The sequence below is a fragment of the Poecilia formosa genome, unplaced genomic scaffold, assembly GCF_000485575.1.
Source record: "Poecilia formosa unplaced genomic scaffold, Poecilia_formosa-5.1.2 Scaffold416, whole genome shotgun sequence".
Taxonomy (NCBI): Eukaryota; Metazoa; Chordata; class Actinopteri; order Cyprinodontiformes; family Poeciliidae; genus Poecilia; species Poecilia formosa.
The window spans coordinates 440,959-465,720 of NW_006800355.1; the positions used below are offsets into that span (position 1 = coordinate 440,959).

Consider the following 24,762-nt stretch of genomic DNA (forward strand, 5'->3'; position numbering starts at 1 on the left):
GCAAACACTACTTCAGGAAAATTATTTTGGACGTCCATCGTACTCCTCAGCAAGGCGTTACTTCTCCCATGTTCTGATCTGAGAGAGTCATTATCCACGGTGAAACGTTTGCCTAAAAAACCTCTCACCGGTTCCACCGGTTCTTTCTGGAGCAAAGAGCCAACTTTCCAGCAAACTACTGTGAGATGCTTGTGGAAAGAAATCCAGATGTTTCTGAAGGCCATTTTATCAAATACTAAGGAAATCCATGTAAACATTTGAACACGAGGCTAGTAAAAATAAAAAAAATCTGTATAAAAAAAAAAAAAATCTCTTCTTATTCTGATATTTAACATGTGCAGATAATTTTGATCTCCCCTGAAACAGGAAACGATGAGGGGAACAAAAAATTTAAAATCTGGTTTCAGCTGCACACGTCAACCTAAACTCCTGTCAGATTGTATCGCAAAATAGTCAACATTTTAACGTCAAGTACTTTAAAAATGTGAGTGTAGAACTTTTAAAAAGAGTTATCAGTGCCTCATTTGTTATTTAAATTTTTTTTCCTCATCTTCCTTTTGGCCTTTTGCAACGCAGCAGCAGCTGCTAGAGTGCGATAAGTGCCGTAACAGCTATCACCCGGAGTGCCTGGGTCCCAACTACCCCAGCAGACCTACCAAGAAGAAGAGAGTCTGGGTACGGATCAGCATCTCTGTACTCCCACTCACTTCTAAGCAAATTTCACACTCTCTTTCCTCCTCTCCTTCCTCTTGTGGGTTCACTGCTTATCTTCTCAATTCACTTGAACTACACAGCTTGTGTCTATCAAAAATATTTCCCCCTCATCCACTTTCACAATTGTTACACATTTTACTGAAGCGCTTTGGTCTTTACGCTCATGTGTTTTATTTTTTTTTTATTTGTTTGTTTGTTTGTTTGTTTCCCCCCCTCCCTCCCTCAGATTTGTACCAAGTGTGTGCGCTGTAAGAGTTGTGGAGCCACCAAACCTGGGAAGTCCTGGGACGCCCAGTGGTCACATGATTTCTCCATGTGTCACGACTGTGCCAAACTGTTTTCTAAAGGTGAGGGAGGTCAGCGTGCCGGTCACTAGTTCAGCACTTCTGCTTTTTCTTTCTTAGACTTGAAAGAAATTAATAACTTCAGTCAATGTTACAACACCCTCTGGTAAAGATGGGCAAAAATCCTTGAAATAATTTTCCCTTTTACTCACCATTAAAGTGAGAAAAATCTGTGGTTAGTTTGAAATATAAAGCACATCAAGGTGAAAAAAAAATACTTGCCAAATCTCAAATTCATTCTTAAAGATATCCCTAAAAATAGTTTTAAAATAAATTAAGCTCCAGTTTATATTCATTTCTGCTCAGAGGAACTTTTAATCAGTTATTGGTGCTGATTCTGGTGCTGGGATAAAAATATGGCCGGTTTTTCTTAGCTACTCTTCAAAATGAGAAAGACATGAAAACATTCCACTTGCTAGTTTTTTGTGAGAGTAATAATTAAAAAGTAAAACAAAACAAAAAAAACACAATAGAACTGAAACAAAGCTAAATGAGAAAGGAAAGGAGGTTATCTCTCCAAATTTCACTATTGGAGAACTAGACAAATGATGGACTTATTTAGTCAACAAGTCTCCATAACAACCATTAGATGCTAATTAGATGACATACCCTCCCAAATGTAAATATGTGGAGTTTGCCTGACACTACTGGGTCTTTAAATTGAACCGTGTGTTCAGAGGACACAAAGTGAAGACGATCTGAAGAGAGAGAAAATGGTCTAAGATCTGTCTCTATACTGCAACCTTGTGGGAAAGTTGCAAGAAAATGCCAAAATGACCAACAAAATCAGGTTGTGCAAAAATACTACCAGCTTAAGTGCTAATACTTGTGGCACACATAATTTACATAAACACTTTTTTTTTTCTCATCTCTGAAATGTTCCCAAATTTAAGGAATGTTTATTCTACTGCAATTTAAAAACAAATACGTTTTGAAGGCTTTACCACTTCCAGTTGGTGTAGGAAATGCTGCAGATGGCATCAAAAATGTTGTCAAAGCACATTTCATCTGGTTCTAAACTTTTCCTGTAGGGAACCTCTGCCCACTGTGTGATAAGTGCTTTGAAGATGACGACTGTGACGGCAAGAAGATGGAGTGCAGTCGCTGCAAGAAATGGGTTCATGGCAAGTGTGAGAACCTTACAGGTAACCGCGTCGCCACGCAGACGCCATAATACTAATAAAGCACGCTCGATGTCTGAGGCCTGACAGGCAGTCCTGATCGAATGCCGACAGGCAGTAAACCGAGTGGCAGGGGCCTTAATGGCCGGTCGTATCTCTGTCCGTCAGACGAAACGTTCGAGCTGCTGTCGAAGCTGCCACAGAGCGCGGCCTACACGTGCACCAAATGCACGGAGCGCCGCCCGGCCGAGTGGAGGACGGCGCTGGAGAGGGAGCTTCAGGGCTGCATCCGCAACGTTCTCAACGCTCTGCTCAACTCGCGCACATCCACGCACCTGCTGCGCTACAGACAGGTGAGAAACACAAACCGGCGTCTCAGACGGCGCTGCCACACGAGAGTTGATGTAGATGAATTTAACCCTTTCATGCATGAATTATGATCCTTTATGTCAGGATTTTTTTTTCCAATTTTTTTTTTATTTTCTTAAGGCATAAAAAAAAGGTAGGAATTTTTTTTGTAAAAATTTTTTATTTATTTATTTTTTTTAGGTGATCAATTGTAATTTTCTCCAAATACAAAGTTATTTGAAAAACACATCAGTAGTATTGTTCTTTAGTGGTTATCTGATTTATAACATAAAAATCCACAAGAAGCACAAGAAAGTGTTTTTTAGACAGCTGTCCACTGCAGAGACCACTATGCATGAAAGGGTTAAAACAAAATGAAGCCTCAGCTGTACGGACGTGTTGCGCTTATCGTGCGACAGGCGGTGAAGCCTCCAGAGCTGAATCCAGAAACAGAGGAGAGTCTTCCATCCCGACGGTCCCCGGAGGGCCCGGATCCGCCGGTCCTGACGGAGGTCCCCCAAACCCCTCCCAGCGACTCCCCTCCGGATCTCGAGTCTGTTGAGAAAAAGATGGATCAGGGCCGTTACAATTCATTGGTGAGTAACTGACGTCGGTCTTTATAGCAAAGCTACAACAGACAAAATTTGGAGTCTGCTGCTCTTTAATCAGAGGTACTTGATGCACATTCATATTTAATGAAGGCAGGCAAAGTGGGATCACATCTACTGTAAACACGGTTTTGAACAGCTGCTGCATTTTTAATGCCGACATGACACGGATGATTTGAAATGCTCAGGAATGAGGAGCTTCCTGGTTGATTGACTTGACTTTTCCGTTGGGTTTGATTTTCTGTGTTGACGGCTGCCGTGTAATAAAAAGGTTACAATAAGCAGAACGCATACCAAGAAACAAACAATCACCAAATCAATACTACAACTTGCTCACTCCACCACAGCTGGATTCCACTTTATAATCTGACAGAGTGACAAATAGAAAAAAGTGTATTTTGTTAAGGTTTTATCGCCCAAGACGAATTTGGCTGCAACTTTTTAATGATTAATCTTTTAATTAATTGATTGTTTGGCTGAAAAACCAAAAACATTTATTTGCTCAGAAAGATTTTGCACTAAAATGAGATATGAACAAAAACATATAACAACATAAATGCGTGACATACATAGCTAAAAGGAAAAGCCTTATTACTTACGTACTTAAACATAAAATGCCTGGATATTCAGCATGTTGTGAATGTTAAATCTTCCTCTTCAAACCTGCCTCTCCTCTTTTTCTCACACAGTTATTGGTTTTATGCCACAGAAATAAGACCTAAAACTATTTAAACAATATTGAACATAAATTGAAACATTTAATTGAAAGGAAAATTGCTAAGTTGCAACTATATTTGTTTAAAGAAAAGATGGACAAGACATATAAAATACTTTCAGGAAGATTTCAAGCAATGTTATTTTAGCCATCTCTGGGCAAACCTGGGATGTGGATTGAAAGATGATCACCTGGATCTGGGTGGGGCGTTTTTTGTTTTCTGTATTAGTCATGCTGTGCTTGTGTTTTTATGCTTCGCCTCCCAGGTGGAGTTCAGCGACGACGTCGTGCGAATCATTCAGACGGCCTTCAACAGCGACGGAGGCCAACCTGAGAGCAGGAAAGCAAACAGCATGGTGAAGTCTTTCTTCATTCGGGTAAGATTCCTAAACTAACTTCAGTTTAGCGTCATCACTGCAAAATTACAGCTGAAACAAAGACAAATAGTTCACACATACTCAGACGGTTTGAATAGTAGTTTCCTCATGTTTGGCCAAAACTCATCCTTACAATGTCAAGTGTCAGCGTTGTGATCTACGAAGACCGGCGTCGTCCAACGCCGCTTCGCCCTCGTAGACGAGTCCGCGCTGACATGTGAACTCCACTGAATTTATTTGTTTTCTGTTTCAGCAAATGGACCGAATCTTCCCGTGGTTCAAAGTGAAGGAATCCAGGTTCTGGGAAAGGCAAAAAGTCAATGCCAAGTGAGTTTCTATCCCGTTGTAGCAAAACGCAATCGTGATTAAATAATGTTTGGTATTTTCCCCGTCTCGGTAATGGGCTGTATAAACTGTCATTTGGCTTTTGAGGTTATTTGATATCGGAACATCTCGTGCTAAGCTGAAACTGGAAGCACGGAGATCAAATTGGGGAAAGCATTCTTTTATAACGAGCGAAATAAAAGCTCACCCTAATACGAATAAAGTCTGGGAGTCTGTATTTTAAGCGAAAGTCCCTGGCAGTCGGTGGTATTAACAAATGTGTGATTTGCTATCATTTCTCAAACGCTGTTCTAAGCTACGTTAGTAATTACAGAGAAGCAGAAGCTTTGACCAGTAATACTGCTGTAATCTGAGATTTTGTGATGTTTGCAAGAAGCGCAGCTCTGTAATTATAGAAAGAAGGAATAAGATGTGGGTTTATATATGTCTTAATCAACCTCTTGATATTGGAGGGATGTTTTTCTGCATGCTGAGGTTTTTCCTGAAAACTTCATTCACCCTGTCTCTGTTGCTCACTCGTTCTCTTACCCAGCCAGTCAGTCGGATTTAGTTGTCAGCTTCCTCACGCCGTTTACTCCGCCTGCCTCCCGACTTTGAGGGAGGCAAACCGCAACCGTGTCGGTTTTCTCTCAAAAGGGCCTTCGATACGCGTTTGTGGTTTACTTGTTAGCTCGGACTGCTGCGTTCTGGATCGCTTCGGCCGTCGCATTAAACCCAGCGATGCAACGCGTGGATCATGAGGCTGTCGCCGGGAGGATTTGTTTCTGGATGCCTCCTCTGCTGATGATCCGAGGCTCGAAGCTTCAGATCATCAGCATCGCTCAGCTTGACAAAAACTCTTTGGATGAGCTTCAGTGCTTCAGTGTTTTCCCTCCAGATCTGTGTTTTATTTTAATGCTAGATTTTTGTTTACACACTCGTCACAGCTTCGTCACCACCGACTGTAAAATTGGTTTCAGTTACGTTTATTTAAACGTGCCGTTTCAGAAGAAATACCTTGGGTACTTTACAAAACAAATAGATCCACTTCATACCCAGTTATATACAAACTGATTAAATAAGTAGCTCAGTAATATTTTAACATATTAATACACACAGATGGATATTTGAAAGCCTTTATTTCTGTTAGTATTCCATTTATCGCTACTAAAAGCATGAATTTTAAAATTATAATATTACAAACCAATACAATTCTGTATATTAGTGTTTATAATTTCAACTCATCTCTGGGATTTGCTGGAGAATACGTGTTCTCACACATGAACCCTACCTTTGATTTTATTGAGTCTTTGCTGTATGGTACTTGCATCAACATCCTGGTCTCATCATTCTACCCGAGTGAAAACCCAACGAGGGGCATTTTTACTACAACACAATAATAAATAACACAATAAGTGATATTTGTCCCACTAAATACTGGTACTGTTCACCAGCAGTGGGCTTCTCCCCAACGCCGTCCTTCCTCCATCCCTGGACCACAACTACGCCCAGTGGCAGGAGAGGCAGGAGCTTTGCCGGGCCGTTCACCCCCACTTCATGAAAAAGATCATCCCAGCTCCGCAGCCCAAGAACCCTGCCAAGCTAGATTCACCAGCTTCACCTCCTCCGCTACCTCCTTCACTGCCACCGCCACCTGACCTCCTGGCAGGTAAGCCAATGAAAACAAATAAATGACTCCAAATGCATGGATCCTCTCGTTTTCTTTAAAACGTGCTTTATTTTCCCTTAAGATCACGAGGACAGTCCTGAACCCCCTCTTCCTCCTCCAGGCATCACCGACACCAGGCAGTGTGTGCTGTGCCTCCAGTACGGAGACGAGTACACCAATGTAAGTCCCCAACAATCGCAACTCGCTTCACAGCGTCAAAAGAATCAGGTCTTTATCACCTGGAAACATCTCTCTTGCGTTTTTTTAGGACTGCGGCAGGCTGCTATACATCGGTCAGAACGAGTGGGCTCACGTGAACTGCGCTCTCTGGTCTGCGGAGGTGTTTGAAGATGACGACGGAGCTTTGAAAAACGTTCACACCGCTGTTCTCAGGGGAAGGCAAACGGTGAGGCCCTCGGTCCACGTAACCTCTCTTTCGGCGTGCATCTAATCTGCAGATGTTCTCAACCTGCCGTGCTTTTTGTGCAGAACTGTGAAAGGTGCGAGAAGACAGGGGCCACTGTGGGCTGCTGCCTCACCTCCTGCACCAGCAGCTACCACTTCATGTGTGCCCGCAACTGCCACTGTGTGTTCCTGGAAGACAGGAAAGTCTACTGTCCAAAGCACAGGGACCTCATCAAGGGGGAGGTAAATAAGGGCAGCGTAATTATTGATATTCTTGGAGATTCTGCACATTTCTTCCCATTAAAGCCGTAAAACGATGCATTTCACTGTAGTTTTATGTGGTAGTGTAACGCAGAAAATGTCTGTTCACTTATTTATTTTTTTACCAATAAAAGTCTGAAAAGGGTTGGATCCATTTGGTCCACTTTAAAACCTAAAAACCCAGGTCTCGGTTTGATTAAATGGAACTTCAAAAGCAGGAAGCGGACCACAGAGCAGGGCATTCTGGGTAAATACGACCCAAAACAAATCCGCTAGTCTATCGCCAGCCGGAGAAATGGCGTGTGGTCCTTTACCGAAGACAACAAAATCTCATGCCGCTTTATTTTTGTTTCCGTTTTGTGAAGAAGGAAGTTGTGCTCATTTCTTCTTCATAAGTTTTCATTTTGTTTCCTTCGGTGTTTCTTGGCGCAGTGTTTTTTTTTTTTTTAAAGAGTTTGGTTTGTTTATAAATGCATTATAACATTTTCAGTTTACACCATCTATCACTTTCCAACATTTTTACAGTTATAAACTACGCTATGCTAGCCTGAAGTTTTTAATTATGTGGCAAAATGTTAAAACGTCATAATGGGATATAAATTCTTATGTCTTATCTCACTGTAGAGAGCAGAAGCAGTTCATGTGCGTTCGTGCTGTGAGAAGGTTTTCCCCTCATCTCTTCTGTTTGCGTATTTTCCTTCCAGGTGGTGACAGGGTTTGAGGTAACCCGCAGGATCCTGGTGGACCTGGAAGGGATCAGTCTCAGGAGGAAGTGGCTGGCAGGGCTGGAGCCTGAAAATGTCCACATGATAATAGGTGATATGCTGTTGCTAAACATTGATTTTACACCCTGTCTTTTCTTTTTCTTAACTTTTATTTCCTCTGTGTGCTGAACACTGACTCACACACTGTGTCACCGCAGGCTCCATGACAATTGATTGTTTGGGAATACTGACTGAGCTCTCAGACTGCAAACGGAAGCTCTTCCCAGTTGGATACCAGTAAGTGGAGTTTTTAATCTAGACGTTGTCATTATTATCAGTGATTGGCAGAAATGAACTGTATTAACCGCAGAGGAAATTGACCTTGCTCATCAATCCGAAAACATTTTATTTTCCTCAGATGTTCCAGGGTGTACTGGAGCACTTTAGACGCCCGAAAGCGTTGCGTGTACACCTGCAGGATATTAGTTTGTCACCCTCCAGTGGCAGAGTCTGACATGAAGAGTGTGATGGGTCCTGAGGAGAATCGCACAATTGCACACAGCCCACCTCCCGTTACAGGTACTAACTTACTGACTTTTCTGTTTCCAATTCCTGTTTGTAAGGCGCGTTAAAGCACAAAAAGTATATATACTGCGATAGACACGTTATCGGTATCAATAGATGATACGTCCAGTGGGTTTTCACTGAGCTCCAGTCCAGAACCGCACAGCATTCTGGGGCATGTACGCAGAGGAAAGGTTTTAGCCTCTCAACGTCTCACGGTCAGCTAAGCAAAGTTGATGGCATCAGTTAATCAAAACTAATCAATAGTTATCAGTAACAACTGATCTATATCAGCCATATTTGGTTCTGGGTTGTAATTTTGAACATCTTGTGTTTTCAAAAATATAAGAAGACTCACACAGTGTGTGTGTAATCAAGACCATTACTGATTTATTTTCTTTACCATTGAATTTCTCTGCGGTTCTGTATTAATAACACTATTTGTAGTATTAAATGTTTTTGTGTGTTTATTTTTTTTACAGACTTTCCTGATCCATTTGAGTCACCAAGACGCTCTGAAAACCTCTCTCCTGCAAATACCCCGAAGCTCAGGGTCTACACCAGAAACAGACATCCCAGCTACCCCCCCTGCCAGCGCGCTGTAGACTCCAAACAAATGTCTTCTCCAGGTACCAACATGCACTTCCTGTTGTGTCTAGAACATAATTATAAATGATTTCACATGTTTTGTACATTTAAACCAGTTTTTGTTTCTTTCATCGTAGAGGGAATCCCGCTGCACCAAAGCCAGGCTGTGGCAGATTCACCGGGGAATCCGAGCATTCGCAACATTGACTCCAGACGACACAGCTCCCCTTCCCTGTCCTCTTCTCCCCACCAGCTGAACAGGCACCGAGGCTTGACCTCCGCACCTCAGAGTTTGTCACGACCCCTCACCTCACCCCCTCCTCTCATCCCCTCTCCGGCCAGAGACCCTGAAAAATCCAAACACCTCATCAAAGACTCAAAGAAGAATCCAGTCCAAAGAGATGGGGACAGGGGCAGATCCTTTTCCACAGATGGAAACAGGCTGCAACCTGCAAGGGAACAAGGCCTGAGAGATTCGGACAAGGGAAGGACGTCAAGTCGAGACCAAGCATCCAAGGAGTCAGAAAAAAGTAAATCACCCAGAGAGCATGTGCAAAAAGACTTTGACAAGGGTGACATATCAGCCAAAGAGCCAGAAAAGAGAAGAGTTATAGGTACAGACTCCTTTCTGAAAGAATCTGAGAGTGGAAAACCGCTGAGTAGAGACTCCTCGAGAGATTCTGAGAAGGGGAGGCTTCCAAATAGAGACTCTAGTAATAGAGAAACGGATAAGAGTAAGACATCTTTCAAAAATCCTAACTACAAGGGTATAGACAAATCTAGGTCTCTCAGCAGAGATGTGGGACAAAGGGACTCCGAGAAACACAGACAGTACAGCAGGGAAGGAGGAAAAGACTTGGGCCAAGGTAAAGATAGACCATCAAGCAGGGATTCTGACAGGGGTAGACCTCCCTCTAGAGACTCCAGCTATAGAAGCACAGAGCGAAACAGAGACTCTGGCTCAGCTAAAGATAGCAATGCCGGCAGTCAATCGAGGCGAGCTGGAAGTGAGAGCAAGAGTCCAAGATCGGCACCGGTGGGCTCGGGACAGTCTTCTCCCCCAGTGGGCACTGCTGCTCTCTCAAGTCAGCAGAGGAGTGGCAGCACCAAACAGGTTGACAAGCAGGGAAAACATGGAAACAAAGACCACGACGGTCTAAGCTTGTTGCCTCGTCACCGATCCAATCCACCCTCCAACACCCTCCCATCCAAGGACAAGCCCAGCTCAGGGAAGGAGAGTAGCAGCGCCACTGGGAATGCCACACCGTCTTCACTCCATAAGGAATCCGTTGTTGGGAAATCTGGCTCCCCGCAGAAGTCCAGTACACTGAAATCTAATGATTACTCTTCAGGTCCAGCTGGGAAGTCCCTCTTTTCATCACGGACGTCAGTGGAGGACGATGTCGGCAAACGGAGCTCCCTGCACCTGACCTCCCCGGTTGCAGGCTCAGCTGCCAAAGACAAACACCCCAAAGTCAGATCAGCTGGCAGCAGAGATGTTGTGTCCAAAGACCGAGAGAAGACCCACCAGAACAGCAGCAGCAACAAAGCTCCTCTTCTCAACAACAATGCAAAAACCACAGGCAGCTCCAGCACACATCCTCCAAACTCCAGCTCCTATAACAGCAAAGCTCCAGTGCTCGGAAACAGCACCAAATCCCAAGGGAAGCCTCAGGGGGAGAAGCAGCAGAACCAGGGAGAGGACAGGTTGTCCACAAAGAGCAGAGAGAATTTCCCCTTTCCAGAGAGGAAGTACAGCAGCAGCAATCCAGAAAGCTTCCAGCAGATGCAGACCAGTTTGGCTGCAGAGAAAGGCGTAGTGAGCGCGACTCAGTCTCACACCAAACAGATGACCAACCAGTTGTCGATTCCCTCCAGAGAGAAGAAGCGGCCAGTCAAACCCTCTTCTCACACTTCGCTCAAGACCAATATGAAGTCTGACCCCAACGGGACGCAATCTTCCTGTCCCACAAGCACTTCTTCCACCGTCTCCCCTGCTGGACAGGGGACCCACCGCTCCGCCCCGTCCCCTCTGTTCTCCTCGCCCTCTGCCAGCAGCAGCGACAGCTCCGAGTCCGACACCCAGGCTCAGATGGAGGAAGACGAACACCGCAAAAACCGTCCGCGCCACAGGCTCAGAGACCACCACAGCCTCCTCTCTCAGTGTGCAGAGGAGGACGACGGCGAAGGCCCGGAGGACGACCACGACAGAGGCGTGGAGGACAAGCATCACGAAGACGACAGCGACGGCTCGGGTTCAGCCAAGAGGCGTTACCCGCGGCGCAGCGCCCGCGCACGTTCCAACATGTTCTTCGGACTCACTCCGTTTTATGGCGTTCGCTCGTACGGCGAGGAGGACATTGCCTTTTACGGCAGCGGCGACGGAGCGGGGGCCGTGGTTAAGAGGAGGACCGGCGGACGGAAGAAGTCAGCTGAGGGGCAGGTGGACGGAGCGGATGATATGAGCACCTCGTCGTCGTCTGCAGACAGTGGCGACGACGAAGATGGCGGATTGAATAACCGGGGCAAAGACTCCTACTACTACAACTTCACTCGGACAATAATCAACCCTGGCGAAGGCCTGCCGTCAATAGAGGGGCTGGACGATTGTTTAGGAAGGGGATCCCAGCTTCAGCGCTTTCTGAAAGACGAGGAACAGCAGCAGCAAAGAGCTCAAGGAAAAACTGAAGAGGACATGCTGAGTACTTTGTTAGTACACCATTTTTTTTTTGATACATTTATTTACTCAAATGTTTTATAGAGATGCACCACTGAAATATTCTGTGGCTTGTTTTATGTCGGAGGATTTTGTACAGCCTATACCAAATATAGCTGGTTCTGATTTCACTTAAAAAAAACAACAATACATTTTTAAGATTGAGAAGTTTACTTGCATACAGATTTTTTAATCCCTAAGTAGATTGAAAGGACTTCTCTGCATCAGTGAAGATCGAGTAAAATTGTCCATGTTATGAAGTAGAGCCACTTGGATAAAAACCCAATGCAGGCTCCTTTATTAGACAGATGATGGCTCCGTAATTTTTATTTTTTGTGTCCTACAAAATATTATGTTCCCAATATCACAAAATATTCTGATTAACAGTTGAGTGCAGTTTAATATTTAGGAGAAAATTACTTCAGTTTGGTGTTTTCTTTGAAACAAAATCAACTCCATCTACTTTAATCAGTTTAGCATGATTAGCCAAGTTAGCACAACTGTCCCTTTTGTGTATTTCCCTTTATAGTTAATAGTCCCTTCCTTCACTGTTAAATTTCAGAAATACCTGCTACCACAGAGTTTAGCTGATTCAGTTTTCTCCATCAAAATTCAAATTATAAATATTTTTTTTATTACAGCGTTTCTGGTGTGAGAAATAATTGGGTATTAATGTTTTAATGTCTCCTTTATTAGAAAGAGGTTGCTGTAGAGCCAGGTTTTCCTGAGGAAATAATTTAGATGTTAACATTTTAACCTTTGTATCTATTAGAGCTTACCGTGGTTAGTGAGCAAAGCAGCTGTTTCATTGTGTGTTTTTAGTGAGTTTCAGCTTTTTTCTCAAGTTTCTGAAAGGCCATATACAAAACTCAAAAGGATTAAACGGAGCAATTTTGCTGTTCTGTTATATGCTGGACGTCTTGCTTTTCTTTTGCTGCCTCAATGAACCAAAGATGTTTCTCAAAATGCCGTTGAAAATACTGATTTTTATAAATAAAATAAAAAAAACAGTGAGCCTTCCCTCACTACAAGGCCTGGGCAATATGGCTTAAGATAATAGTGTCCAGATCCAATTTCTGATTTTAACTCGATTACTTTTCCCTTTTTTTTCTTAAAAATGAAACTACAAATGAAACAGATACCAAAGTATGACAAATATTCAATGTTCATTTTATTTTTTTGTTAATCTTTGCGTAGGAGTTATCATAAACGTATTCTTCTAATAGTACAAGTTTGTTTTGTTAATATTAAGGCTATTTAAACTTTATTGTCTTAGATTGTATTCTCGCAATTCAAATGTTAACCTAACAGTCTGTCATAGACTTTAATTAAAAAGAAGCCGTAGGATTTGCTTGTCAAACAAGATGATGGGCTTTGAGTGAGTTGACATCACTCAACTATAGAAACAAAAGGAGTAAAAAAAAAAATCAAGATTTTCCAAAAGTTAAATCTGAAGAAATTTAAATCAATTTATCGCCCAATTCTACTCACTACCAACTTTCACACAGGAATGTTTTTGTCAGTGATGTCTGTCGCCGCCGAAGCCCAGAATCGTCTGATTTCTTGGTCTTTCTTTACTTCCTGTCATTACATTTTATGTGTCGTGTTTAACAGATCCTTGGGCAAACAGCAAATCGGCCAGGTTGACGGCGTCGACGACGGCTCAGAGAGCGACACCAGCGTCTGCACCACCAGCACCACGACCACCACGGCCACCTCCTCCTCCGCCCCGCAGAAGAGCGCGCCCAAGAGGAGGGGCAGAGAAAGGCACGCGGACAAAGGCGACTCCCACGATTCGAGCAAGGAGACAGACAACGGCGGCGGTGGAACCGGCAGCGGCGGCGGCAACACACGAGAAAGCAGAAAGAACCAGAAGGAAAACTGTCTTCCTCTCGGCGGAGGCGTCAAATCCCAGCCGCAGAGCCAGGGTCAGGATCCTCTGGAGGCCCAGCTCTCCCTCAGCACGGACCTGCTAAAGTCAGACTCCGACAACAACAACAGCGACGAATGCGGGAATATTTTGCCGTCTGACATCATGGAGTTTGTGCTGAACACGCCGTCCATGTCGCTGCCGACTCTGGGTCAGCAGTCTGAGCCGTCATCCTCTGAGCTGCTGCTGGACGAGACCTACGACCTGAACAGGCGCAAAGACATTCTGTTTGACGACTTCTCGCAGCCGCTGCCCAGCGCCGAGAGCGGAGGGGTGGTGGAGGCCAGCGTCAACAGCTCCATATCGGTCGAAGAACCATATCTTCCTCTCGAGCTGCCGTCGGACCTCTCGGTTCTGACGACACGCAGCCCGGCGGTCGGCACGAGCCAGAACCACTCGGCCGGCGGCCTCATCTCAAATACCTCAGACGGCACTATCCTGGGTTTGAACTCCGACCCGGACAACATCAGCGGGGAAAAGAGCGGCGATAAGAAATCGGCGGGTCCTGGCGTCTCGCCGTCCGAGAATCAGCACGACGGTGCAGCTTTGGGAAGCAGGGACGCTCAGACTGCAGAGGGTCACATGACTCCAGAGCAGTTCATTTCCAGCCCCGCTATTGGTCAGGGGGTGGAAACTCCAGGAAACCAGGAAGTAAACAGGAGTTCTGGCTCATCTGGTTTGCCAAATTCTCCTTCCATGCCTCTTCCGAGTCAGAAATACCTCCCAGCTGCAGCAGCAGTAGCCGCTGCTGCAGGCAGTCCCAGTCCAGTTCCTGGTCCAGGTCCTTCCCAGGCTCAGGTCTCGAGCCCGGCAGTCATCAAACCGGGTCCTGATAAACTCATCGTGGTCAACCAGCAGTTCCAGCCTCTCTATGTGCTTCAGACGGTGCCAAACGGCGTTACCCAGAAGATCAGCACAACAGGAGTGATGGAAGCCACTTCTTCTGCCGTGCTGAGCCCCATGACCATCACCAGAGGCTTGAACACCGGTTTGTCTCCAGGCCAGCCCATTTTCCCCGCTGGTGGCAAAGTCCTCGGCACCATACCTCACCCCTCTCAGCTTCACTCATTCACCGGATCCACCCAGGCGGGCTTCCAAACGGGAATACCCAGCACCACCTCGGGCCTGCTCATCGGTCTGCCCTCCCAGCCTTCCGACCAGAACCAGATTCTAGTCTCGGAGGCGGGTCGACCTCACGAGCTCGGCCCCAACGTCGCCATAGTCTCCAGTCCTTCCTCCCTGACCTCTTCCCCGGCTGTGATCGCCTCCTCTCACGGCAAGAAGAGGCCCATCTCTCGTCTGCCGAGGAAAAACAAGAAACCGGCTCGCACCCGCGGCCAGCCCGCCCTGGCGCCGTCCGAAGTGGGCCCTCCCAACATGACTCTGATCAACCTGTCTTCCCAGCAGATCACAGCGAGCATCCCGGGACAACCTGGCAGCCTGGTGGAGCTGAGTGCAATCTCCGCCCCCCAGCGCAAAGTCCCAAATATCATCAAGAGGCCCAAGTCAGGTGGGGTCATGTACTTGGATCCCACCGCTCTCATACAGCAGAGAATTCCCAATCCTCACACTGGCATCCTGAGTCACGATTCCTCAACGCACATCTTGCCTTGCTCCGTCTCCGGTCTCAGCAGCAGCCAGTCGGTGTTGAACGTGGTCTCTGTCCCGCCCAGTGGTTCTGCCGGGCTTCTGGCACCGGGATCGGTGTCTCTCTCCACCCCGGTGTTGAGTTCTGCAGAAATCGCCGGGCCGATCAGTAACCTCCTCTTCAAAGCGAATCCACATGGTCTGGGACTGTCGGATCAGCCTGTGGTCCTCCAGCCAGCAGGGGGCGCTCCCCTCATGTCGCAGCTCACCTCATCCGTTCAGACATCCATCGCCAGCAGCATCTGCGTTCTGCCGACCCATCAGACCATCAGCATGGCCGTCAACCAGCATGGCGAGGCAGAAAGTGGGAACGTTCACCTGCAGCATCAGCTTCAGCCCGTCAGCAGAGTGCAGACCATGGAGTCCAAACCGAACCGTAACGCAGCTTTATCTCCCAGCCCTTCTGCCCATCTGAGCCCCGCCAAGGGACGCGTTGTTGGAGTTTTCACCCAAAAACCGGCCACGTTGCTTTCCCAGAGCAACAGAACGAACCCTGTCCTCAAATCGTCAGATCAGAAACCGACTAACTCAGCGACAGCAGCGTCGGTCGCAGTTTTAGCTCCTGACAAAAACAAGAAGAAAGTAAAGAGGGGCAGACAGAGTGTAGATATCACCGGCGGGAAGAAGCTCAAAGCCTCCCAGGCAAATGAATATCACAGCAACCCTGGAAAGCAGCTGCCATCTTCAAACCCAAGGTGAGAAATTCCTGTTTTTTACTGCTGGTTTTGACACGTGAGGTGAAAGAAAAATGCTGTGCAATATATTAAACACTTTGTACAAATAAATGCCGTATTTTTCGGACAATAAGCCGCTACTTTTCCCCCCACGCTTTGAACCATGCGGCTTGGTGCAGCTTTTCTGCGGATTTTTCTTCAACCACCAGGGGGCTCTTTTGCAGGAAGTGAATCATTGGAAGTCAAAATTGGAAATCAAAGAAGAAAGTGCTAAACTTCATTTAGAACAAGTACATGCTAGCCGCAGGCACAACGGAGAAACGTGTTCAAACTCATATGATGGACCTTTTTAAGTTGAAGGTTATCGATATGGCAGTACAGGAGGGAAATGGAGCCGCTGCACGTAAACTCGGCGTGAACGAAACCATGGTTCAGATTTTTCGATGGAGGGCTGCGTCCTTAATAAATTCAGCAGGTTTATTAGGACGCAGCCCTCTGTTGCCCTCTGCTGGGTTCTTATGGAAAACCAAGAGCGACTTAGTTTCCGTTTTTTTTTGTTTTTTTTTTGTTGTTGTTGTTGTTGTTGTTGTTTTTTTGTAGCTGCGGCTTATGGTACGGTGCGCTCTATAGTCCGGAAAATACGGTACGCCCGATGATAAAGTCACTTAAGTAGTAGATGGTGTCCTTTTTGTGAATAATTTAATCTCAGTATAAATATAGCTGTTCTGCAAAGACTTGAATACATCAGAGAAATAACCAAAGAGGCTCATAGTAGCTCTGGAGGAGCCACAGGTCAGGCAGGAGAATCTGTTCACAACTATTAGTTATACAGATCCACAAATCTGGCGTTTATGGAAGTTTTTAAGTAAGAAACAATTTGTTGGAAGAAAGAAAGAAGCTCAAATACTTTTCTATTCTGATAACTACTTTGACAAATAATAACAATTAAAAATTCATCATTTGTCCATGCAGCTCCAGAGAACTGTACTCTCCAGAACCGATGGACACCGGCAAGCCCCCAGACAAGACAACCAACAAGAAGTAAGAAGAACCTCCAATCATATTAGTAAAGCTAATCCTAAAATATTGATCTGGTGCTTAATTTTTCTATCTCTAGCTTGTTTGGTAAAAAGAAGACATCTGAAGGTCGTGCCATACCAGGAAAGATGGTGGAAAAAGACAAACCCCCTGCAGCTGGAGAAGCTGGGTCTTTTCCGGCAGCTTCACCGCCCAATGAGGACGGAAGCAGCGCAGATTCTGGCTTGGACGGCAAACCCAAAAAGGGCATCATCTTTGAAATCTACAGCGAAGACGGTTTCCACATTCGTTGTGAGAGCATCGAAGGTCAGCCAACAGAACATGCTGTGCATGTAAATTAGCTTTGATTGACTTAATAGTTAAGAGCAGACACAAACAACACCGTCAGTGATAATTACAAACAAATAAAGAGTATAATATATGTGGGTATTGATATCTATAAAACTGCTACAACTGTAATAAAATTTCCTTTAAAAATGATGCGGAAAATGTTGCTTTTCCAGTTGTCATGTGCTAATGCTTCGTCCTACAGAGGCCTGGAAGTCCCTGACTGATAAGGTGAAGGAAGCTCGCTCCAACGCACAACTCAGAGAGCTTTCCTTCGAAGGTAACAGACGTTCCCGACATCTCGGAAATAACTAGAAACTTCCAGACAGAAATTAACTGCATGTCAAGAGTGAAAGGCTGCCGTCTCACTCGGAGCTTCTTCCCGGCGTTCCCCCCCCTCGCAGGTGTGAACGGACTCAGGATGCTGGGCGTCGTCCACGAAGCGGTGGTCTTCTTGCTGGAGCAGCTGTACGGATCCAGGCACTGTCGGAGCTACCGGTTCCGCTTCCACAAGCCGGACGACACGGACGAGCCCCCGCTGAACCCCCACGGCTCAGCGCGCGCAGAAATCCATCACAGGTCAGAGCGAGGACTTTTGAACCGTTTGGGTATGAATCAGGGTTAAAGCGACTCGTGGTAGTGAATCGATTATTGTGATGATTATCATCGACTGATTTACTTCTGGATTTAATTGTTAACTGGAGTGTGCAGACTCTATGAAAAGCAATTAGCTGAAAGAACAACGTATTCAGAGCAGTGATTAAACTGAAACTGTTAAAAAATATATCTAAATGTTCATTTAAGATAAACACCTTTTGTCTGTAAATCTGCTCTATCAGGACTCCTCACAGTTTTAGCTTCAACCAGTTCAACTTTTGTGATCAAGAGATTTTATTTTATCAATTTATTATTTAATTAATCCAAAAAAAAAAAAAATCATCAGCTCAGCCGTACACTGTTTTGATGTTATTTCGGCCAGAAAGTTGTTGATGGAAGTATTTTTTTTCCTTTGCTAAAAGATCAAACGTATACAAAAGAAATGTTGCTGATTTTAGGCAATAAAATTAATTTTATTAAAAAAAAGAAATGTATTTGTTTATTAGCATTGCTATTATTTTTAATATACTATAAAATAAGCTAAAATCTGTAGACTGTCATTTTTTAAATCTGAATAATCGATTATTAAGCTAATTCTTAGTTGCAGTGTTTGTATGAAATCTACTGGATGTTCAGAAACCCCCTGTTTGCAGAGATTCTAGCTATTTAAAGTGGAGATTTTAATCCTGTGGTTTGGAGGCATCGTGAACTTTTGCTCAGGTGTGTAAATATCAAAAGGAGCTTAAAGTAAATCAGAAACTGTCCCACTCCAGCCTTTGCTTCAACACTTTTCCACAGTTGACTCAACAGACTCCTTATACTCTGCATCCCGTCTGTCTCACTAATGCTTCGATCCTGCGCTGCTCTTTTCCCACCAGGAGGTCCGTATTTGACATGTTTAATTTCTTGGCTTCAAAACACCGACAGCCCCCTGAGTACCGGCCGCAGGAGGAAGAGGAAGAGGAAGGGCAGCTCAGGACTGCGAGGTAAGTCACCGAAGTAATTTGGGTCTCGGCTTCACGGATGTGGAATTGGTAATAAAGCCGCTTTTTACTTTGTCCTCATGCTGCCACTTCAGACGGGCCTCCATGGAGCTGCCGCTTGCTGCGAGGTTCAAACAGCTCAAAGCCACCTCTAAGGAAACAGTCGGCGTCTACAGGTTAGATAAATGCCATTAGCTGTTCGTGTTTAAACAAGAGAAGTCTGCAGGAGAGTTGAATGATGGCACCTAAATTGTTAGCAGCTTACGTACAAATCATTGCTTTAGAGTCACAGTTCACATCTTTGAGTTTTAATATTAAAGGTTTAAAAAAATTTTTTTTTTTTTTTAATTATTCACAAAACATGAGGCCTTACATGAATTTTATCCCTCGATAGCTTTCAAAAACTTAATGTGGAAAAAAAATGGGACTTTAGGTGGAAGTATGTCTGATCTTGGATCTTAGTTGTGAAACCAGGAATCTCTCCTGCTCCTCCAGAGTGTTGTAAGTGTTGGCTTACACTAACATGCTGAGTAACATTCATTCAGTCCACTAGCATGTTAGCATCTTGGCTGCTTCTCCTCGCCTGGCCTTTCCGTTCAGGCAGTGGTTCTGTACTTTTGCCATTTTTAGATGATGAAATGAGCAGTGCTAATCCAGATGTCCGGTAACTTGGACAAAAACCCAGTAAAATGCATTCAAGTGTGTGTTTGCAACATGACATAATGCGAAAAAGCCCAAAAGGTAAAAAAATAAATAAAAAAAAAGGACTTTGTCAAGTCTCTGCTGCAAAACTCGAGTCTTCTTGTTTCCCACTGCAGGTCGCCTATTCACGGCCGCGGTCTGTTCTGCAAGAAAACCATCGAGGCCGGGGAAATGGTGATCGAATACTCTGGAAACGTCATCCGGTCCGTGCTCACTGACAAGCGGGAGAAATACTACGACGGGAAGGTGAGGCCTCTGACAGTTTTCCCATTATATTTCTGGGCGAACCCAGAGCGTGCTAAACCCCCGTCTCCTCCTCCCCCCCCGAAGGGAATCGGCTGCTACATGTTCCGCATCGACGAGTATGAGGTGGTGGACGCCACCGTGCACGGCAACGCCGCCCGCTTCATCAACCACTCCTGCGAGCCCAACTGCTACTCCCGGGTCATCGCCGTGGACGGCCAGAAGCACATCGTCATCTTCGCCTCGCGTCGCATCTGCTGCGGCGAGGAGCTCACCTACGACTACAAGTTCCCCATCGAGGACGCCAGCAGCAAGCTGCCCTGCAACTGCGGCGCCAAGAGGTGCCGCAAGTTCCTCAACTGACGGCTCCCATCTGAGCGACTCGGAGGAAGGACTCCGCTTCCTGCCGGTTTACAGTTTTAAGCTACAAAAATGACACCAGCTGCTGCCGGCGTCGGCTCGCAGCAGCAGTTGCTGCTGCAGGCCGCGGCGCGTCTGCAGGAAGGGCCATATGTAGAAACCCAAACATATTGTGCCTCCTTTTGTCTAATTTATATTCGGCATTGAAAGTTTCACCTGGAAAGGTGAGTAACGAGACGTGACATTGCAATATATATTACCTTTTTATTTATATTTGGATGATAGTTATCCCTTCATATTTTTTTATTTTCTACATCGGCCAATCCTTTTTTAGAAACATATTATGATCTACTAATGTGAACTTTAAAGGAAAGGATACATTGGAAAAAAAAAAAAATCAAAGAACTTGGATCCGTTTTACACCAAAGTGCAATTTGTTGAAGGGACTTGAAACAGTGGTATTTTATTTTATTGGAGGTTAAATTAGGACTCTGTTTTTGTTTTTTTTTTTCTGTGTTGTCGTTGCATATCTCCTTGTCTCAGTGTGCCCTGATGCCTTCAGAGCTGAAACCTTCCCCTATAGAGTGTTTATTTGACCCTGCAAATAGGCGCAGCCTGGTGGGAGCTGTGCAGGTGGAAACACTAGTGGGAGCAGGACGAGGAAAAGTAGCAGGAACAGGAAAAACAAACATAAAGACATCAGGGAGGGGAGAACAGTTGAGTTCGTAAGAGAACCGTTTACTTTTTTACCGTTGCTGTAAAAGGGTTGTCGTCAGATTCAGCCTCAGCTGATTGGTTAAAAGTGAATCTGAGATGATTGGATCAAGCCTCTGGCCCGAGGGAGCGAGGCAGCTAGAGATTCTGGTGGACTGACTGCCGAGGGGACCAGGGAAACCTACTGATGTGCTTGAATAGACGTGCGTAAAATGATTTTCTTTGTTACTTTTGGAGCTTCATCCGAATGACGCATCCGCAGCGTTTCAGGTCTGCGAAAAGCTGCTGCTGCTGTTGTTATCAGACTTGTCTTTGGTAATTGTGTAAGCTGGGACGTCCCAAAACCACAGCAGCAAGAGAACCAAACGCCATCCTGTTAAATTGAATTTTCATGCAGCTCCATCCCCCCCCTTTCTTCTCGGGCCTGTTGTGATAACCATTATTAAGGGGAAAGAAAAATGTTTTTTTTATTATTATTATTTGTTGTTTATCTGTCTTTTTACTACAGACAGGGAAATACCATGCTTGCTTTTTGGAAAGAAAACAAAACTATGTAAATAATGTATATTTTTTTACAAAAAAAAAAAGAAAAAAGATTAAAAGCACTCACTAGTGAATAGCACTTAATGATGGTATTTATATTTTTAAAAAGTCATATTTATTTTATTGCCATTTTTGTAGGAAATAGAGGTTTACAAACACTAATGCTTGGTTGATATGTTTTGTATTCCACTGCTTTTTCAAAGTTTGTTTTTTTTTTTGTTTGTTTGTTTTTGTTTTATTCTAAATTTTGGAGCCTGAATGTTTTCTTTGATTCCAAAGACTGACACTGGTCTGTGGCTTGGTTCCTGTTTAGTTCAGTCCACCAGTAGCTCTTTTATCTACGCCAGGCCGTTTGGCCACAGCTGATGTTCATTTCATTTTTTTTGTTTTTATAGATTTTTTTCTTTCTTTCTTTCTTTCTTAAATGTCCCAGTTGTAGCTGCTGGTCTGGCCGTCATCCGAACTATAATTATGCACTTGAGAGAGTTTAGATTGTGGATCTATAGCGGATATCTCCTCTCTCTCCAGCCTTATCGTCTCCACACCGCGTCGATCCGAGAGTCGAGTCCGCTCACAGGCTGCTGCTGCTGCTGCTGCTGCTGCTGCTGCTGCTGCTGCTATCGAATCCGTTCTGCGATCAGCCAGGACGTCGACTGGCTCACTGCTAATTGAAAACAAACAAATAAGCTACCCGCGTTTGGAAAAAAAAAAAAAAGAAATATTAAAAGTAGTGCTTTGCAAAAGTTTTCATGCATCTTTTCACATTTTATCAACCACAAAGTTTGTATTTTGGGGGGGATTTTATGTGATTGACCAGCAGAAAGTAGTGGATGAAAAGTGAACAGTTTGCCAAATTACTTTCAGCTCTCCGTCTGTCGTTTGGTGTCTGTCTCTACCAGCTTTGCACAAGAGACAGACATTTTCACCCATTCTTCCCAGCAGAACAACTCAAGCTCAGTCAGACTGGATTGCCCTTTATTTAACTCCCATCCACCTCAGCATGATGCAGCCACTGCCGTGTCTCGTGGTGGAGATGGCATGTTTAAGGTTTTTTTGACGTTTTGTGTCAGTTTTATTGCATGATTTTTGATTAATTGCAAGCAGGACTTGTTCAGGCTTTCTTTCAACATGGATCTCCTCTTGCCCACTCTATTAAAAACTAATTGGTGAAGTGCGGGACTTCCAGTTGTCCTGTTGATGGATTCTTTCCTCTGGAGTCACTTTGAGTGTCTTTGGCTGCTTCTCCCATTCAGGCTCTCTATGCAAGGTTGTTGGTAGGTTTGTAGTTGTGCCCCATTTACTGACCCGGTTACGTCTGGAGGCATTTGCTTGCTCTAGATTTGTAAAAGGTTTCTTTCCACTCTAGTTATGAATTGCTTTTTGTTGGCCTGTTGCATGAAATCCCAATGAAATACGATGAAATTTGTGGTTGTCGTTTGATGAAATATGAAAAAGTGAACACTTTAGCAAGACACTGTAAGTCCCTCTGCAGACTTGGTCTATGATGAAGAGGTGCCTTTATTTTAACTCTTATCAGCAGCATTCGTCATATCTCCATTGAGCCAATTGAAGAAAAACAAAGAAGCATTCATAGCTCACCAGCATTCAGGAAACATGGTTTTCATTTGGTTTCCTCCTCCGTTCCTCTCTTTTTTTTTTTTTTTTTCTCCCCCCCACACAAACCTTCATGTCTCAGAGCAAATATTTAAAAGGCAGGATCAACCGAAGCCAGAGTCCATGCTTTGTATCCCTTCGTGTCATCTTTACGCCGTTCGCGCTGACTTTGATGCGACCTGTTGCGGCTACTGTCCCCCACCCCCCGTTATTCTGGTGAACTGAAATGAAAATACAAACCACGGACGGTTTGCACTTGAGCTGTGAAACAGGCGCTGAATACTCATAGGAAGAAGAAGAAGGATAATAAAAACAAAATTCAGCTCTTTCTCCAGACAGAATGCAACTCAAAAGTGCTGAAACCACAAGCACAGAACATGAAGCCAGAGTTTGCGTGAAACCAGGCTCTGGTCGGGCGTTTCTTGTTTTGAAGCTCCAGCGAAGTGCACTTGATTCTTTCTGCTCAACAAAAAAATAAAAATAAAAAAAGCGAAGTTCAGGGACCGCACCGGCGGCCCTCTCCTTCCCGATAAGTCTCCCATGGCGCCACCGCTGGGCTCGCTGGGTTCTGCTGCTAAGGTCAACAGTGAATGTATGTTCTTCCTCCACGTCACCAGACCCGTGATGGTGTTGATACTTGGTCAGCTGCGTTTTTTTTTTTGTTTGTTTCCTCCTTCCTTGTTTTTGTGTTTTTGTTTAGTTTTCTCTCTCTTGTAGAGATGGAAGACCTTAAATGGCATCAGCGGTTTTGGTTCTTGCTGGTTTAGCTCAAACCGTTTTTCCGCCAGTAGCGGCGATGAAGACGAAACATGGTTACTGATGCTAAGGGCTTTCTCTTCAAACAAGCTCCGTCTTCAGGGTCAGAGTGTGAAACAGTGAGTCGAGGTTCTTTTGACGTTATCAGCAGCATATATACAATAAGGCAACATCTTCTGTCGTCTCCTTGGACATTTTACCACGCCACACCAGTGGCCCTTCTCCGTCATTATCTGTAATTATAGTATAAATACTCAACAGTATATGGAAACATGCATAGTACTTTCTTGTTCTTGTATCTATACAAATATATGGAATGGACAGACAAACTTAGTTACAGTAGCAAAACAGCAAATTTATAAAGGTTAATAGCAACGTTTCCGTGTACTCTATAATGGTTTTGTGTTACAGTACTATCAGATAAAACTAACGTGCATCATTCTTTTCTGTATATTGATATCCAGTACCAGTTTTGCTGTGCCTGTGAGCGAATCCTTCGCCAGCAAGGAGCGCTGCAGTTTCTTTCTTTTGTCGTTTTTAATTTTTTTGTTTTCTTTTGTTTTCTGGAACGAAATGGTTTTCATGTGATGAGAAATGTAACTGTGTTAACGTGGTTGTGAACTTCTTGAGGTCAGACGTTTGGGTTTATTTTTCTGGTTGTTGTAGCGAATGGATTTTCTAAATTCTTTTTTCTCAGATTTCGTTTAACAGGGACGTTTCAGACAATTTACTTGATGTGGTAAAATTCAGAGTTTGGTTTGTGGAAACCAGAGGTTTAAAGAAACCACCATAATGGCTTCTTTTTTTTTTCACTTTGGACTGCTTTCATGTCTCCCTCTCTTATCTCTTTCTGTCCTCCGAAGCTTTTTTTTTGGTTGTTCTTATGATGTTTTATAGAAAGTGAAAATGCTGACATTGAGAACCTTTAATTTATTTATTTACCACAGCAACCATGTGGAGCCGCTCTTTTACAATTCAAACTTCTGGAGAGGTTGTAGGAGTACTTAACCTGTTTGTGTAATTTTGTTGTGTATAGACAGCTTAAGATGGGATGTAGTGTCAAAAAAAAAAAAAAGGCGGGGTGGGGTTACAGTGGGATGTGGACAAAGAGGGATCATGAATGGGCCAGTTTTCTTTTGCCTTGAATATACCTTTGTCTTATACCAACATCCTCCT

General features: G+C 44.4%; 1 protein-coding gene across 3 annotated transcripts in view; it reads left to right on the forward strand.

The window, feature by feature from the left end:
* Positions 1–24,661, forward strand: part of kmt2a (lysine (K)-specific methyltransferase 2A) — a 42,308-nt gene extending 17,647 nt beyond the window's left edge. Inside the window, exons 10-34 of one of the 3 annotated variants that reach the window (XM_016663362.1) lie at positions 577–675; positions 941–1,061; positions 2,090–2,203; positions 2,348–2,532; positions 2,947–3,123; positions 4,117–4,227; positions 4,481–4,554; positions 6,009–6,220; positions 6,303–6,400; positions 6,489–6,626; positions 6,710–6,868; positions 7,591–7,702; positions 7,809–7,887; positions 8,009–8,169; positions 8,637–8,783; positions 8,880–11,451; positions 13,073–15,730; positions 16,682–16,750; positions 16,827–17,053; positions 17,280–17,354; positions 17,479–17,653; positions 18,550–18,657; positions 18,750–18,830; positions 19,473–19,602; positions 19,687–24,661. In XM_016663362.1, coding sequence (XP_016518848.1) covers positions 577–675; positions 941–1,061; positions 2,090–2,203; positions 2,348–2,532; positions 2,947–3,123; positions 4,117–4,227; positions 4,481–4,554; positions 6,009–6,220; positions 6,303–6,400; positions 6,489–6,626; positions 6,710–6,868; positions 7,591–7,702; positions 7,809–7,887; positions 8,009–8,169; positions 8,637–8,783; positions 8,880–11,451; positions 13,073–15,730; positions 16,682–16,750; positions 16,827–17,053; positions 17,280–17,354; positions 17,479–17,653; positions 18,550–18,657; positions 18,750–18,830; positions 19,473–19,602; positions 19,687–19,962 — 8,358 coding nt within the window. In that variant the 3' untranslated portion in view covers positions 19,963–24,661. Of the gene's footprint in view, positions 1–576; positions 676–940; positions 1,062–2,089; positions 2,204–2,347; positions 2,533–2,946; positions 3,124–4,116; positions 4,228–4,480; positions 4,555–6,005; positions 6,221–6,302; positions 6,401–6,488; positions 6,627–6,709; positions 6,869–7,590; positions 7,703–7,808; positions 7,888–8,008; positions 8,170–8,636; positions 8,784–8,879; positions 11,452–13,072; positions 15,731–16,681; positions 16,751–16,826; positions 17,054–17,279; positions 17,355–17,478; positions 17,654–18,549; positions 18,658–18,749; positions 18,831–19,472; positions 19,603–19,686 lie in introns of all 3 variants that reach the window. The other 2 variants (XM_007576804.2, XM_007576803.2) reach the window with 2 other exon arrangements.
* Positions 24,662–24,762: the final 101 nt, after the last annotated feature.